Source organism: Colius striatus, chromosome 2, assembly GCF_028858725.1.
Source record: "Colius striatus isolate bColStr4 chromosome 2, bColStr4.1.hap1, whole genome shotgun sequence".
NCBI classification, from domain to species: domain Eukaryota; kingdom Metazoa; phylum Chordata; class Aves; order Coliiformes; family Coliidae; genus Colius; species Colius striatus.
In genome coordinates this window covers 32,574,565-32,592,308 of record NC_084760.1, presented here as the reverse complement: position 1 = coordinate 32,592,308, position 17,744 = coordinate 32,574,565, and the positions used below count along the sequence as shown (strand labels likewise).

General features: G+C 40.7%; 1 protein-coding gene across 7 annotated transcripts; it reads left to right on the top strand.

The window, feature by feature from the left end:
• The first annotated feature begins 203 nt into the window (after positions 1-203).
• On the top strand, positions 204-17,480 carry E2F6 (E2F transcription factor 6). 7 transcript variants are annotated; one of them, XR_009818250.1, is made up of 9 exons: positions 431-731; positions 1,028-1,108; positions 3,733-3,781; positions 5,186-5,402; positions 5,718-5,877; positions 6,917-7,030; positions 8,497-8,644; positions 11,191-11,323; positions 17,367-17,480. XR_009818250.1 is itself a non-coding variant. In XM_061990930.1 (8 exons), the coding sequence occupies exons 1-8, from the start codon at positions 666-668 to the stop codon at positions 11,226-11,228; spliced, it is 873 nt and encodes a 290-aa protein (XP_061846914.1). In that variant the 5' UTR covers positions 431-665; the 3' UTR covers positions 11,229-11,710. The 7 variants fall into 7 exon arrangements, 6 of the variants coding, with proteins under 6 accessions (XP_061846918.1, XP_061846914.1, XP_061846913.1 ...); XM_061990930.1 differs by lacking the exon at positions 17,367-17,480 and having other exon boundaries at positions 11,191-11,710; XM_061990929.1 differs by lacking the exons at positions 11,191-11,323; positions 17,367-17,480 and adding an exon at positions 9,323-11,183 and having other exon boundaries at positions 5,186-5,396.
• Positions 17,481-17,744: the final 264 nt, after the last annotated feature.

The window sequence follows — 17,744 nt, the reverse complement described above, 5'->3', positions numbered from 1 at the left end:
AGCTTCCTCGTCTTAACCCGCTGCCGTGCTGAAGGGACGTCCCGTTGCCCACTGCATTCCACTGGTAAAACAAGCGGGAAGGAAGGGGACGGCCACATCCTTTTCTACGCCGCGCCGAGCGGGTGGGAAGAGCCGAGGAAACGCCAATCCGGCAGGCACCAGCCAGATCTCCTTCCTGCCGGCGCTGAGGGGACGCCCCTGACCGCCCGAACCGCCCCCACAGCAGCCGCCGTGCCTGGGCGGGAAAGCCAGCGGCGGCGCGAGGCGGCGGCGCGAACGCGCCGCAGGGGCCGCTGGGTAAGGGGAGCGGCCGTTCTGCCGCCCGTGGCGGGCAAAGCGCGTCGTCGTCACCTTCGCGCCCTCGCTTGCGCCGCGGATTTGGCGGGAGGGCGGGGGTCGGGCCGAAGTGCCTCCGCGCGCGGGGGGGTGGGGAGGGAAGAGGCGGCCGTAACGGATTGCTGTGAGAGCGGGAGGGTCCCGGGAGCCCCCTCCTCCCGGAGGCAGGGTGGGGATGGCGGCGTTTTCTTCCGACATGGACTCGCAGGCCCCTCGCGAAGGCCTCTGAGCCGCCTCCATCCCGCCGCCTCTTCGCCTCAGGTCGGGAGAGGCTTCCCGCCGCGCTAGGCCGCGGTCGGCCGGTGGAAAGAGGGAGGGGCCGGGCGAACATGGCCAGTCCTGCCAAGTGGGAGCGTCTGAGGCCGCTGCGGCCCGACACGCTGCTTGTGAGTGAGGTACACAGCGGGCGGGGAAGGGTGGTGCTGCCTGCGCTCGGGGAAGGGGCGGGACGGCTCTGCAGCGCGTTGCTCACGCCGCGGGAGGCTTTGAGGGCATTCCCGAAAGCCTTTCGCATCGCGTGTCCGGTAAGAGATCTCCGAGCTGGAAAGACGTTGCATGCCTTGCCAGGGTGGCACACGAAAGAGGCTTTATGGCGCTTCCCTCTCCCATTGCGGTTTAGAAGCTGCAGGGGAAAGGAAAATGCTCAAAAGGACGATTTTCATAGCTGTGTTACCTATACCTCTTAATCAAGTTCAGTAGGTTTCGTCTGTGTTTGAGAAAAACAGACTGCAGTTACGTATTCGAGTTTTCTCTGAACATCAGTGGTGCTCAGGTAATCTTCCATGCAGTTTCCACTGCTACTTTTAGTAGTGTTATGAGGTAGCTAACAGAAAATAGGCCTACTTTTAATTCTGTGAAACTTACTAAAAATGCTCATTTTTATTAACCTGGACTATTGGGCTAAATGCTACTTGACAGTATCATCTTTAAGCCATTTAAAAAAAAAAAAAGGTAATACGAGTTTTTAGACTGGCAGTTGGAAAATTCTTGATGTTGTAACAAAGGGCAAAGCTTTTTTATGTGGGTGTTTAGATGAGGCAACCAGGGGTGATGCTTTCCTGAACCTGCTTCACATTAACACATCCTTGACTTCCCCACTCATCATTGACAGCTTTGATAATAGAGTATGGTGAGAAAGGTTAGTTGCAGAATACAGAACCTGGATTCCAACTTATTCAGGCAACAGATAGTTGAGATTTGAGTTGAGTTGAGGCAACTTTGAAAGTTGGAGGAGCTGAAGAGGTGGTAATCTCTAAGAAAATTCCATCTTGATACTTGTGATGACAAGTAAATGTGTTGAGGGAGGGGCACAGTAATACTGGCCCTCCAGGGGTGAAAAAAAGATGTGCTGGAGGTGGGAGCAAGGACTGGCCATGAAGAAGTGATAAAAAACATTGCCAGATGACATCATAGGAAGCTAGGAAAGCCGAAGTTCTAATGTTGAAATGAGTGAGGAATGTCAAGGGTGACAAGAACAACTTTTTACTGCTACGTTAGCAGTGAAAGGGTTCAGGAAGGGGAAACTGAGGCTGCTGCAGAGTGGGGCAGGTAATTCAGGAGGAGCAGACACAGATAAGGCTGAAGTACTTGACCTTCTTGCATGGGTTGTCACAACAAATACGTCCTTAGGCTTTGTGTCTAAGAGACAGAATTTAAGGAGAGGAACAACCAGCAATGGAAAAATGTCTACTTAGGAATCACTTGAGAAATCTCAACCAAACAAGTCCATAGGACCCTCTTGGGATACATCCTGAGAGAGCTGGCTGACGTCACTGTGATCTTTAAGAGGTTAAGGAGGTCAGCAAAGCTTAATCATCCTCACTTCAGTCCCTTGAAAATCATGAAGCTAGTTTGCTTGCAGGCTATTTCTAGGTACATGAAGGAGAGAGTGATTGGGAATAACCAACAAGGCTATACTTGTAACCTGATTACTTGTGGTGATTAAAGGACTACATCTGTAGATAGGAAACATTAGATGTCATCTACATTAGCTTACCGGGACTTCTGAAACAGTCTTCTGTAGCATCCTCCTCTTTGAGTTGGGTTGTTACAGATTGTAAACCAGTAGACGAGTAAAACTGTGGCTGGATTGTCAAACTCAAGGAGGGGTGGATTCATGCTTTGCCCAAAAGCAGACGGCAAGTGGAGTTCCTTAGGAGCCCATCTTGGGACCTGTCCTGTTGATAGGAGGAGGTGAGATGCACCTTCCTGATGTTTATGACTGGAGAAGATGCCATAGACAGCTAAGCATGGGCTCGGGGAATGAAGTTGTCAGATACCTCATAAACTTCAACCAAGGAAGCTGAAAATTCAAGGTGAAGTCCTGCACCTAGGCCTAAACCCTGCAGTGGTACAGGCTGGGGGCCCATCCACCCTGTGGGGGTTCCTGATAGCTGATGGACTAAATGTGCACCAGCACTGTGTCCGCGCTGTGAGGTGTATGTGGCTGTATGAGAAGAAGCGTAGCCAGCATATTGAGAGAAGCAGTTCTTTTTCTCTACTTGGCATGTACCTGGAATGCTGAGTCCATTTCAGGACTGCAGTGTACAGGAAGGCTGTTGATAAACTGCTGAGGGAGGTTGTTCAGCCACAGTAGCCGTTCAGTACTTGCAAGGAAGTTAACAAGAAGCTGATGCCAGAGGCTTCATAATTGTGCATGATGGAGGCTGAAAGGTAGTAGCAATGCATTGAAACAAAAGAAGCAAGAGAGGTTGCAATTTCATGTAAAGTGGAACTTGTCTACAGTGAGGATGAGCAGGCAGTGGAATGGGAAGCTCAGAGAGGTGTAGCCTCCATCCCTTGAAATTTTCAAGACCCAGTTGGATAAAGCCTTGAATAAACTGCCCTGATCTAATGATTGTTCCTGTTTGGAGTTGTAGGTTAGGCCAGAGACCTTCTCAGGTCTTTTCCAACTGCAGTAAGCTGAATTTGAATATATTCTTTTTGTTAAATTGGGGGTCAGGGATGGAATGAAGTAACCACCTAGACTGGTCATGTCACTTATATTGACTAGAGCAGACTCTGCCAGTTTTGTGTAGTAATGCTGTGTAATATCAATGTATCTTCTGCATGTGAGTTGTTAAATGGGCAGCTGAAGCTTATATTTGTAGAATTTATGTAGATATCTGTTTGTGGTCTGACTATTGCCTGAGCATTTAGGGAGCTCACTGGTGTTTCCTGCTTTACAAGACAGAGGTAGTTGTGCTGAGATTAAGGACTGACAGTTATGACAGGAATTAATGAGCATGTATTCCATCTATCCTTCACAGTAATATCTGTTGAAGTGTCAGCACTCTGATGGCTGCAGTGTCTAGAGCTGATTTGGGGATTTTTACTGGAGAAGCTTCTGTGTAGATACCATTTTATGTCATGAGGTTTTCATTTTTTTTCCCCCAGCCACCAATGATCAACCTGAATGTGGACAGTGGTGTAAAGTTTGTGAAAAGTAAGTTGCTGTGTTCCATTCTTGAAGATTATTCTTGAAGAATTTCATACTTTACTTACTATGCTAAGCTCTAAGAAGCAATGTATTCTTCATAGCTTTTCCTCTCGAAGTCTACTGCAAGTATACCTTCCCGCTGCTATAAAGAATATAATGTACAGGAAAAGTGAGATAGAGAAAAATAGAAAATTGTGGCAGATGTTCGTTTTCAACGGGTATTAACAAATGTAAATACAAGCTTAAGTGAATTTGTCTTGTGGTTTGTTTTTTTTTGTTGGACATCTCTCACTAACACAGTCCAAAACCGAGTTGTCAAACTTGTCACTTCATATTGAAGAGTGCACAATCTTGCAGCCATGAAATATATTGTGAGTAAAAGTGCATATCTTATTCATCCTCCTAAAGATACTGGAGTTTTGAGTATCTTCTAGGGAAACTTCCTTACAGATGGACCCATGTCAATGAACACACACACACGCACACATTCTCTTGAAACATTAGACTAGGATATTTCATAGTGACATTTTAGTCAGCTAGGAAGTACCTATCTTGCTTTCCAGGAGAAAAGACAAGTAACATCAAGATTTGAAAGTCTTTCATTGACTCTAGCATAAGACCAGTGCATGTGTACTATGGGTTTTTGGTGCCTTAAAAATACATGCTTTTTATGCTTTGTGCCTACATAACTAACAATCTAAAGTTAAACAAGCGGTTATCAGGAACTTTTCTGCTGTTTCTGTGAACATGCTGGTAATGGATATACACAGCACAGGCATCTCTCTCAAACCTGTGGTGTCGCAGTATCTCTAGGTCTTTGTTGCATTAGGAAATTAAACTGTGGCATAACAAGTTCTTTTGCCCTGAGGCCACATAGTACAACCAGAGTTAGTCCACATATTAAGTTCGCATAGTCCAAAACAGATTGGTCACATCCATGATGAAACCAGACTAACTGCTGACTGTACCTAAATGTTATTTGTGGGATTTACTGATTCATTCGAGCCAAAAGGATGTGGGGGAAAAAAAGGTCACAGAGCAGATGGTAGAGCTGCAGTCCTCTGGCTGATAATGTCCTGACACTATCTATAGCTAACCAAAGGTTTCATTCAGAGCTCGTGTCCTACAGGGCAGTGAGTTACACAACTATTAATATCCATAGGCGCAATCTGAAGTCATGAATGTTGAAAGCATGAAGGCATGTGTTTGCTATTTAGGTACAATCATTGCAAACAAATGAAGGTGTATGTAGTTAATAGGCTTTATGTGATGCTGTTACAATGTTAGTGTTAAAATTTACAGTGCTTTCAGACTTTCATCTTGATTGTTACTTCATCACTGTTATTTTTTTAAGGAACACTTAATATTTGTGTAGTAGTTTGCCCTAAATACTCTATCAACACTTTACAGGAACTCTGAAAGTCAGAAAGCCTCGATTTGATGCATCCTTGGTGTATTTGACCCGAAAATTCATGGATCTTGTCAAAACAGCCCCAGATGGCGTCCTTGATTTAAATGAAGTAGCAACAACACTTGGAGTACGGAAACGAAGAGTGTATGATATCACCAATGTGTTGGATGGAATCCACTTAATTCAGAAAAGATCTAAGAATCTTATCCAGTGGGTGTGAGTTGGCTTTGAAACTTCTAATTCCTGAAACAATAAAACTCAACAATGTTGAATCATGTTTGTAACTTTGAGAGTAATTTTAAGCATATTGAATTACTTTTAATAGATAAAAGTATTTTAAGTTCTTTTATATTCTTAGGCTATCTGAATTCCTTACTGTATTAATAGATATTAAAGTGCAGAAGCACGGTGAGGCGTATTTCAACAGAGTAAAGGATGCCAAAGTTCCTAGTTGTTTTCTGTTACACTTTCTGTTCAGTAGGCAGGTTGTTGTTTACATAAGCATACTAGACAACTTTTATATTCTTCTAGAGGTTCTAATCTTGACCAAGTTGTTGGAAAAGCACCAGAGCAAGAAAATCTTAAAGATGAAATTTCTGACTTGTCAGCCATGGAAGAAGCTCTGGATGAATTAATCAAGGACTGTGCTCATCAGTTGTTTGAACTAACAGATGACAAAGAAAATGCAAAATATCCTTTTAACTCTTGCATCACTTTCACACATGGTTTTGGTTGTAAGTACTCAAATGTCTAGTAAGAAGTGTAGGCTGATATTGTGGATATACGGCAATGCTTTATAAGGAGATTTCAACAGGAAACATTTTGGTTATGTTAGTGCATGCTACTCACATACTCTGCTTTGCAGTATCATGTGCAATCGAGCATATTCTCAGCAGAATGCCACTTCTGTGACCTTCCTGTTGCAGAAGAATGAAAGTAGGCCAATAGTCAGCACCCTGACCATGACCTTGTTCTCTCCATTATAAAGCTGTCTCAGCAGCAGATCTTGATGTCCCGGTGAGATAGAGTTGCTTAGTGAGGTGAGAAAGAGGACCCAAAACAGTCCCTGTGGCCGAGAATATATAATGGGACGTTGGTCATGTTCTAGTAGTGTTCTATCTCTTGAGAGAGGTTCCAATGCAGTTTTGTCTTTTGGATGGGTTTTGATAATAGAAAAAGGATTTCTTTTAATATTACGTACACCTTGGATTTTGGCTTTGAGTTACAGTGAAGAGTTACTTTAGCTCCTTTGTCTGGCATAATGTTAAGCTTTGTGCTGAAGAAGGTGTTCATTTTTCTGTGTGATATCAGGAAAACTTCGATAACACCTGTCTGCTCTGGTTAAGAAAACAATTGTGTGGTTTTCCAGGAAATTATTTATATGCGTAGTTATTACAAAACAAATCAGTAGTTTCTCAACTGTAGTATTTTGTCTGCCTGGAGACTTATGACAGCGTTTGTGAAAACTGTGTGTAAATGTCTTAGGCTGTTTAAATATTTGAATATCTGAATTTTTTAAAAAGTTTTTTCCTTCCTAGAAATAAAGAAAAGAGGTTTTTCACTGTTAGCTAATACTTAATTTACAAAGCTAGTCATAAATTAACTTCAGCTGAACTATTTACTACTTTGGTGATATTGGTTTGATATTTTGCTTCAGAATACCTTAACTTCATGCTCTTTCTTCAACCTGTTAGCTAATTAATTTACAGAGTCCTTGACCAATGTATACACTAGCTTATGTGACATATCAAGATATCCGTAGTATTCAGGCGTTTCAAGAACAGATTGTGATTGCAATCAAAGCTCCAGAGGAAACCAAGCTGGAAATACCAATTCCTAAAGAAGTAAGTTTTATCTATTTCTCTCTCAAGGGAAAAAAAGCTCTCAAATTTGATTTTTGCAGCAGCAATCAGTAATTGACTTCCAATTTCTTTGTCATGAATAGCAAATACGGGTACTCAATTGTCCTTGTTCCACTAAACAATGCTGGAGGGGTAATAGTCTAAGAAACTTGTTAACATTTGCTTAAATTATTGAACAATGAACATGTCTGAGCTTTAGTTATTTTGTTACATTAGAGAGAATGGAACAGCAGTAATAAATTTTACTTATATCCAACTATCAGTTTTTCATCATTAAGTAGGAAAAGAAGCTTTCAGAGAAGTGTTAATCTTTGTATACTAGAATTTTCAAAAATTGTAAATCTATCCAAACAAAGCAATAACCATGATTTGATAAGCATGGTTTTGACCTTAACAGCACTTAAATGTTGTCTTAGTGTTTAATGGATTGACAACTATTGTTACTGTAACATTAAAGTATGAAATGCTTGGTACGGTTGACAAACATTTTGACACTGTAGATCATGTCAAGATGGGGTTTTCATGGGGTGAGGGCTGTGCCCTGTCCTCACACTCAGTACCACGGGCATCCTCCCCTTCAGTTTGCCTAGAAGAGCTGCAGCTTTGCCCTCTCCACCTGCGTCAAGGCCTGTAGACTGGGAGCCCACTGCTTCAATTAGTGCTGTGAAAGGGGACATGCTGGAAGTAAGCTTAAAATAACAAATGGAGCTTTAATTCTGTTTTCCTTTGTCCTGGGCATTTTTTAGAGTGTTCTTAATTATATAGTCAGCAAACTTGCCTTGCTGCATGCCCAGGAAGGGAGGTGATATCGTAGAAAAATGAGATATTAATCAATAGAACCAGAAGACTTGGATCTACATACATCTCCAGTGGTTTCACTGGTAAAAGGAGCTGTCTGTCATCCTGTGGAGATAAAAAAGATTCATTTCCCAGGCTTCTCAAAGCAAAAGAAGGCCGGATTTAAAAAGTTGTATTTTAGAGAGAACAGAATCTTCTCTCTGTTGTCCATTAAATTTTATTTGCTCTGTGCCTTGCAATGCCTTATCTGCTGAAGGGAAGCAGTAAAAGCAACATGATTTAGTTGCTTTGCCATATTGTTAAAGCTGCTATATGCTCTGATTAGTTTGCTGATCCATGGCATTGACTTGTCAAGTTTTAAATTCTATTACTCTTCCTAAACATATAGTAGATCTTGGTCATATATATATATATAAAGGTCAGTAAAAAGACTAAAATGCATGTTCATAAAAAATGAAACTTTGTTAACTTACTGATGCTTAATAATTGGACTACAAATCTATGTAATAGAACTAGTAAGACAATTTTAACTAGTTGTGTCATTGCCGTATTCTGTTCTTAATCTGTTGGCTTTAAAATATGCACAAAAATAGATAACTGATGTGTAAGGGGTTTTTTTATTTATTTATATGCAAGTCACTGTTTTATAGGATTGCATAAAGGTACATGTGAAGAGCACAAAAGGACCCATCGATGTGTATCTATGTGAAGTGGAACAACAGAAGTCAGGTGCCAAAACTTCTGAAGATACAGACACCATCAGTCTGGAAACTGAGCCCTCAGTCCCTTCTGATCAAGGTAGTGTCTTTCATCTACATTTTTATCCCATTTAATATTTTTTTAGAGATGGATAGAGAGTTCTGATCAAGTTGAAGGCTCTATTGTACAACTTTCTGGGCCTAGTTTGTGGGCCAAGATGTGTGGGAGTACAGGAAGTGCCGGAAGGAGAAGTCCCTGCTGTTCTGTTACCTCCCAGCAGCAGGAGGTCAGCAAGCCAGGCAAGTGCCCCTGTGGCCAGACACTCTTCTTCCCTGACCCTTTCCTTCCATTGCTGCTGGTGGTTTCCTGTCAGAGCGGCTCTGCCTTGGCAGCTGCCTCACCACAGCACTCCCGCAGCTCAGCTGAGGTAGTTCAGGTGCAGTTTCAAACAAGAGTGTGCTGCTCTTGCTCATTACCACCCTGTCTAACGGAGGGCAGACAGGAGAGGACATGTGGTAGGAGATGGGCTGAAACACAGTTTCTCAAGAGCCCCAGTGCTGCAGGATGTTGTGGCTTAAAAATAAATGTGGTGGGAATTACAGTAGCTCAGAACACAAAGGATAAATTACTTTTAACAGTGCTGCTTTATAGTCGAGGGGAAGAGTTGACTTTTTAATTTTACATGTTTTTTTGCTTTATCGTACTTGCAAAATGACTTGGAATTACATTTCATACAGTGACAGTAATGTTATTCCTTTTTTTACTTACCTTTCAAAGTGAGATCTCCGGGGGAAGTAAAAAAAACCAAACCACCTGAGATGACAGAATAATTACAACTCAAAAATGTAATACAGAATGTAAATATCTGTGTTATAGAGCTCTTCCAAAGCTGCTTGGAGCTGCAAACTTAGTAACCTGAAATGTTCCAAAGTGTTTTAAATTTAAAACAGCAGTGGGTTGGGTGAGTGCTTTCACAGGATTGATTATCTTCCTGAGTCAAAAGATGACAGTTCCTAGAGATGCTTTTAGAAGCTTTGTTTTCATAACTGCATGTTATCTACAGAGCTTTGGTAAAATTGAATTTTTAGCTTATAAAGTAACGTTAATTGATGGAAAACATGGGCAATCAATTGCTTCTAAAAATGAAGATTTTAAAGCTGTTTCCCAAACCTTATGAGAATGTATATAATACAAAAATGCACTTTTCAGTTTTGAGGCTGCACTACTACTCAGCAGGATGGTCAGATGTGAGTGTAACAAAGAATTGGTGGATAGGAAGCCTTCACTGTAGGGAACAAGATGTAAATATCTTGAGAGTTATGCCTGACATGGTGTAGATGCTGTTTGCATTGTTTGCATCTGGCTCTGCAGGAACTATGGTGTCAACACTGAAGTTAAATAATTGGACTTTTTGTATATATATCTATATCTTGTCTGGGTAGTTATGATGTAGATTTGTTGAGATGGTTTGCATTTCTGCCTTTGTACAGCAAAAAAATAAAATAAGCTTACAAAAATATTAAGTAGTCTAATTGGTCAGTCTAATGAAACATGTTGCGTTGTCTTTGCTGGAATTCACTGGGTAACTACAAACACTGAAATTGATGTGAAAATTTAGAATCTGTTACACGTGGTGAGGCCATAATACCAGAGCAATTTTCAGAAGAGACGTTATTATCAGTTACAAATTAGTCCCTTCCAGCTTCTAGGGTTTATGTGAGGCATAGCTTCAGCCTGGCATCGTGATATTGTAGTGGCTTTAGTTTGCAAAAGTACATGAAATACTTTTGAACTACATCTGTATTTATCCATCCATAGTATCTGTAAAATGAAGCTTCAGAATTTCGATCCTAGGTTTTCCAAGGCAACTAACTGTCGCCACACAAATGCTATACTTGGGCTCGTTTCACTCCAGTGCCAAAAGGTGTACTTTGTGCACTTCACATCCAGGGAGGGATGGGTTGCTTAGTTGGTTTGTGAGTCAGAACTCCAAGTCCTCATTTTCCCAGTGATACTGTATCAACAGTCCATCTACTCAAAAATGAGAAAAGAGCCAGTAAATCCCTCAATGTTTTAACCATCTACAGCTGTTTTAGACACATATTGTGAAGTAAAATGCCTCGTGTTATGCTAATACCAATAAGATAGAGCAGTTAATGCTGAAAAGTTTAAATATACTTAAGTACAGGTGGAGAGATAATCCATTTTTTTACAAGGTTGATTTCTCCCTACAATGGTTCAGCAGCTTGGGACAACATTTGGTGTGAAACATGTAAAAAGAAAAAAAATCCAGCACCAGCAAGTAACCTGGAATGCTGTGTGATAGGGTGGGATTTTGTCCTGTGATGACAATGTTCTGAACGGTGAGGTAAGGCAGTATGCTATTACGAAATAGCCATCTTAGAAATGTTAAGGAAGTCTGTCTTCAAAAGCAAAACATACTTTATTTAATTGAAACATTAGGATTTTTCTTTTTGAACAAATCCCTAGTGATTCTGTTTTTCCTCCCTCCTTTGTGCAGATTTTCTATCTGTAGAGTTCATTTTCAACTTCAAGCTACACAACTCTCACAGTGAAATGGGAGAAGCTGTAACATAACAGATACACTACAGTTATTTTCCTAAATACATTTATTGTTTTAATAGTGCACCTTCAGTGGAACAAATGGACTTTTGAAGATTAAACCATTTTGTTGTTACTACTTGGATGCTCACAGTGTTCTTGTGATCCTGGCAGACTGCGTGCTATATAAACTCAGTATGTGAAACAGCTGAAAAGGTGAGACTTGGACTTGAGGAAAAGTTCCTGAGTGATGCTGAGCTTTTTTTTTTAGCTTGTATTTAAAAAGTAAAGAAAAAAAATAAACATTTGAAGTTGAAAAGAGTAAAAAAACCATCAAACTTAAAGTAAGTGTGTTGCTCTGAATCTTTACATTAATGCTTGATATTTTTGTTCTGACAGATTAGTAAGATTCAGGTATGTTTGTTGAGGTTGCATCTGTCCATTTTCAACATACTTGCATGTGTAAGCACTTCCCTTGGCCAATTTGAGGACTGCCTGTAATAAATGCAAAAGTTCCAATAAAGTTTTTGTCTTTCCTTCCATAAGAACAGCTGAGAAGCTAAACATGTTCATCAGCAACAGCCAGGATCTCTTAATTGCAACCTGCCTGGTTTAGCTGCCTCTGTAACTGTGACAAATGTTGCAAGTTGCCCATTCAGCCCTTATTCGGTGGGGGAAATTACCCCTTGGAGTTTTCAGATATGAACCGCAGTTTTTAAATAATGTAATTTGTAAAGATTTTGAATGTTGCATGTGAAGAGCCTTGTTTATAGGCATAATTAAATTACACTGATTTCAAAAGTCACTTTACCTCTTGTAGTTTTCAGTGGTGGAGTTAGCCTGCCTGCTAGGCAGTCGGCTGCTCCTGAGTAGCTGGAGCTGAGGGCAAGTTTGAGTTCCACCGTCTTGGTGTCTGAGCTGGCTCTGGCACATTGCTGGGGCTTGAGTGACTGCTAAACTGTTTGTCCAGAGCAGGAATCTGCTCTTTTTGGTTCCTCTGAGTTCTTCTTTTTGGAAACTGAGCCCTCTCCACATACGTCAGGCACGGTTCCTTTCCACCCTTGTCTGCTGCCAGGCACCGGTGGGGCCTGCTTGGGCCACAGCTCTGCTGCCTGAGCTAGCGTGGCCCACATGTGGCATGATCCAAGGCTCGGCCGGTGTTGATAATCACCCCTGGATGAAGCAATGGGGCTACAGGCAATCATCCCAGAAGCAGTGACAACAGCTTCAAAAGATACAAGTTCAGGACATCGTTAGTCTTTTACTGACTTTTATTAGGCCTATAACATTTCGTAGCGTCTTTCCTCAAAAGAAAAACTTAGCATTAGCACTTCAAATGAAAACTTTGGGAATCTAAACTTCTGCAAGAAGCTATTCACGTTCCTGGAACAGTTTTGCTTTCAGTCTTTTGCAGATTCTAATGGAAATCCTGTCAGGCCTTCTTCTATCTAATGTAATATTCTTTTTCAGACAGACAAGTGATGGTGGTGGTATGGGTGTTATTTTCTAAAGAACTCTTCTGGTTTTTTTCTTTTTTTCTTTTCTATAACCAGAAAAAAATGTCACAAGCAGCTTAAAGTGGTAGTTGTTGCTTCTCTAACATGCAGATAAAATGCATGTCATGAAAAATGAAACAAAACCTGACAAAGTTGTTCTTGCAAATCAAGAGGTGGTTGGATCAAATATAAACTTTGAGCAAGCTCAGAAAGGGAAAACCTGTTTTTATATGTATACTAATTACAAGGTACATAAATTCAGAGGAGTCTTGCTGGCTCCTAAATCTAGGTTAACATTTCTGTGCACAAACTCTGACCTCAACATTGAAAGACTTAACTTTTATTTTCACAATTTATCTGTCAGAAGAAAAGTTCAAAGTCCAGTAAAAACATTTCAGAATTTATTTGGATAATAAAGTTTTAAAGGGGGTTGTAAAACAGAGATGGGCCTGAACCTTTAAGTGCAAGTTAGGAAGCAAATACCTGCAAGCTTCAAGGTCAATAGCCTCCATGTTTATTATACCAGTCACAAATGGTAAAGGTTGAAGCTAGATACAAGCTTCTCTAAAGATTGAGATTTCTGGCTGAGATTTAGTGTGACCAAAATGATACAGTTGGGATTCAAATGGAGGAATTCTGGAAGTGGAAACATCAGCAAAGGGGGAATTTCCCTTATTACTTGCTGGGATAGCTGTAGGCGATTTCCTGCCTCTCCGCTTTCTTCACAAGCATGCGAAAAGAAGTTCTTGAACATGAATACCTGTGTGAAATGTATCCTACTGCGTGGTGTCTGGAATGAGGGAAGGCATTCATGTGATTTTGAAAAGGAGGAAGGACATGCAGTGTCTGTAATGCCCTTACTGATAAGATCCATCTTGCTGCAAACTGCAATGAGATTGTCTCTTGACGTCAGCTAGGTTGGACTGTGTACTTGTGTGAAATGTCCAGAGAACCTAGAATGAAGGAATGAACAAATGAATGAACAAAGGCCCATTTTTTCCCCTGGTGAGACCCGTGAAGATTCAGGCCATTTCTTCCTGACCATACAGAGTAATGCCAGGCACTCTGCTGTTAGCTGGGCACTCAAGGATCAAACCAGCTTCCCAGACGTTAGTTGTGATTGTGATCCCAAAAACATCGAAGAAAACAAGACTATATGAGAACCATGATTTATTTGATAATGCTACTCCCCACAGATTATCGAAGAACCTTTTTACCAAGCAATGTTCTCATCACCAATGTTGGTGGTACTTCAGTTTTGTGTAAGAAACAACTTCTTGTGGCAAAAATTCCCCTGATGTTAAGAGATACATTAACTGCCCAGCAATATGTGCCAGGTGGTGAGAAGCTACCAGAGATGATCATTTATGTCCTCATTCAGCTGAAAACACCTTTGATGTGGTGCAAAATTATTCCATCCTGGGAAAATATGCATCGAGAAGGTACAGAAGTTTGCCTCAACAACTGCAGGATCAATTCTTGTGATTAGAGGTCTGAAAATAAAAGCAAAATACTGTGAAAACATTAGCATTGCCTTTCTTGTGAGATCAAACAAGTCTATCAGATTTTTTTGTGGAGAACTGAATAAAAGGGTAAAGGCAAATGTCAGTCCTTCTATTGCCAAAGCTGACACATAGGATAGCACTCTCAGTGCACACATCAGTGGTTTTGATTTGTTTGGAAAGTATCAAAAAACCCCACAACAGACCTGGGCTACTGAACAACCCAAGAGGAAAATATGTATTACTGTGTATTTATTAATTATGTGTTTCTCCCATTCTGAAAGACTTTAGACTTTATTACTGCAGATTGAAGCTTGGGAATCTCACTTCTTTTCAAAAAGGAATTTGTGATCACTCCATAGTCTTAAAAAATAGTATCTTCTAAAAGAAAATAGTTGGAGGTTTTTTCCCCAATTGATAAAATTCTGTTCCTTTATACATGGAGAAAATCCAGACTGTTATAATCTGGAGAGAAGGGGTTGGAAAGGGTCCAGATATTGTCTTTATGCTATGTATGTATCTCTGGGGATCTGTTGCCTGGAAATGAAAACAAGACAACAATAATTGTTTACATAGATGTTGCCTGAAAACTTCTCAGGCATTTATGCTCCCTCTGCTGGCTTTATGCCAATGGGCCATTTCTTAAATTGACAAGTGGGAGCTATTTTTGGGAGATTAGGAGGGAAGTCTGCAAAACACCATTTATGATTTGGAGTGAAAATTACACATCAGCAAAGGGGGGAAAAAACTGCCCTCAATACCAATTTTAGAGGATTTTTCGTCACCTTTGAAATCAAAACCTGATCAGGATGGTGTCTGTTCCTTCAATTAATGCTTCTCATCAGTTTAACAAAGCTGAGGTTCACCTAGAAAGTAACTCAGCTGGGTGCTTTATTGGTAGCAGCCAGTGGCTTTGAGATGGGCACAAGTAGGCTGAATAAATTATACTTGGAGATTAATTACTATGCTTCCATATTTTGTATAGGTAAATCTCAGTTTAAAATTAATAATGGATTCACGAGGGTAATACTGGTAGTACACTCAAATTACTGACATACAGAACTCTGATGATCAGAGATTTGGGGCTTCTGTTTCTGTGTAGAGAGAATCAGTGTGTGCTGTCCTCTTAGGAGTTTTACTTACCTACAAGCCTATATATCATTTCGACAGCATGTCATACTGCTGTCAGGCATTTTGCTGCCACTGGACAAATCTTTCCTGTGTGCTGTGCCCATTTGCAAACAGGGAATGGCTGCCTTGACCTCCTTCGCAAACTCCTATCAGTTCTGCTCTGCTAAGAGCACACCAGCTTCCCCAGGACCCTCCATCAGCTGCTTGCCCAGCAAGGGGTGTCCTTGGACTTCTTGCTGTGCATCATGAAGTGAGCGCACCAGACAGCACCAGAAAACCCTCTGCTGTTTTGAGATGCTGTCCCAGGCTTATTGACCTCTGTCTTTATTGCACGCCCTTTAACAAATAGCAAAATAAATTCAGTGTTTCAAACACATAATCAAAAAGAACATCTGTTTAGTCCTGGTTTTGGCTTGGATAGAGTTAATTTTCCTCGTATCTGGTACATGGGTATGTTTTGTATTTATGCTGAAGAAAATGTTGATAAGGTAGCAATGTTTTGATTATTGCTGAGCAGTGCTTATGCAGCATCAAAGCCTTTTCTGTTCTTCACCCTGCATTGCCAGCCAGTGTGCTGGGGTTGCACAAGAACCTGGGAGGGAGAATGGCCAGGACAGCTGACCCCAACTAGCCAAAAGGCTATTCCATATCACAGAATGTCATGCTCAGTGTATGAACTGGAAGGAGCTGGTGGTAGGAGACAGATTGTGGCTCAGGCATTGGTCAGCAGTTGCATTATGCATCACTTGTTTTTTATTCCTCTCTTTTTTCTTATATTCCTTTTTGTTACTAATAGTAGTAGTAGTATTCAGTTTCATTTTAATTAATAAACTGTTCTTATCTCAACACATAAGTTTTACTTTTTTTCCTGATTCTCCTCCCCATCCCTCTGGGGGCTGAGGGAATGAGCGAGCAGTTGTGTGATGCTTAGTTGCAGCTGGAATTTAAACATAACGACATCTTATTGATAATTTCAGCTGAGAAGCAAAAGTGTACAAACATACAAAGAAATGTTCCTTATGTTTATTTTACATATATTGGGTTGGGTTTTTTTCCTTTGATATGCTATCAGTCTTGTATTACAAAACTGGAAAATCTGAAACGTCTGATTAATCTTCAGTATAACTTGCCTTTTTTAAAAATGATGATAAAATTATTCTCTCTCTAGGTTAAATAATCTGACATTTAAAAAAATGCTAGAGATGGAATTAACTCATTCCTCACCCCGTTTTCATTTCTCAGTACATCTTTTTTACAATGGCCAGAGAGGAACTTACTCTAATCAGCCTGAATTGGTGCAGTTTCAAGGGCAACTTGAAGGCAAAAAAGGGATAAATCAGCCTTTATTTCTTATCCATTTATGTCAGACAGGTCTCAAGCCACTAGGGGGATGTCTATAACCATCCTTCCACCCGTTTCTGAATCACTGAACCACCACTTGATGGTTCTGATCAGTTGCAAATTACACTTAGGATGAAGCAGTAATTGTAAATGCTGTAGCAAATATATCAGAGGGCTGCTCTCCATGGCCTAGGGAAAGCATTTGGAAATTACCGCATTACTACCAATCTGGAAAGATGCGATGCAATGTGCGCCACAAAGTCTATGTGAGCTGATCAGAACTCTGCTGTTTGAACAGTTTCCACAAATACCAATTTGGTGGAAAGCAAACATCTTCCCCTCACATCCCAGGCTGTTGCTTTCCTTCAGCACATTAGACACAATCCACTTAAGTCTTTTTGGCAGCCTAAGTTCAAGGGCTTTCCAGGTCTTGGAAGATCACGGAATGTGGGCTGTGACAGTACCAAGTGACTGGCTGTGGGCTATGCAGCTGCCTCCTTACCTGTGACACTGGTTGATGGAGAATCTTGGAGAGCTGCTTGAAAAATCCTGAAAAGAAACCAAATTTTATTCTTTTTTTTGTAGTGAAATCTCCCTTCATGCTGCTGCTTTGCAGGCAGCATCACATCCAGCACTTGGAATTCTGCTTTGCTGTAACGTTTATCAACTACAGCTAGATATATCCAATGGCTTAGCTTGTATCTTGTGGGATGGCATAACCTGTTTGAAGTATCAATAAGTTAGCAGTATGCTCAGTGAAAAAAGTACTTCTTTTTATTTTTTCACTAGTTACAAACTAGTTGATCAGAAAAGGAAGAAAATGTAATAGTGAAGAATCACCCTCTCCTACAGCGACGGACTGTTGGAATTGATGATGAAAGGGGCTGAAAAGAGCAAAAAAAAAAAAAAAGGTAAGCTGAAGAAATAACATTAGTTGTGTTATAATAGGCCTTGTGCACCCCAGAACAGCATAATCGATGAGCCCTAATTTATTACCCTGGCTACGTAGAAGGGTCAAACTCTTATACTTAAAAAAAAAAAAAGAGAATGTGTTTCAATTAAAATGGAAAAGAAACAGCACAGATTTTAAAAGTGGTAATAGTTGAGTTGGATGATATATCTTTTTATTTTAATAGTTAATTCCCCAGAAAATGTGGATTCAGTCAT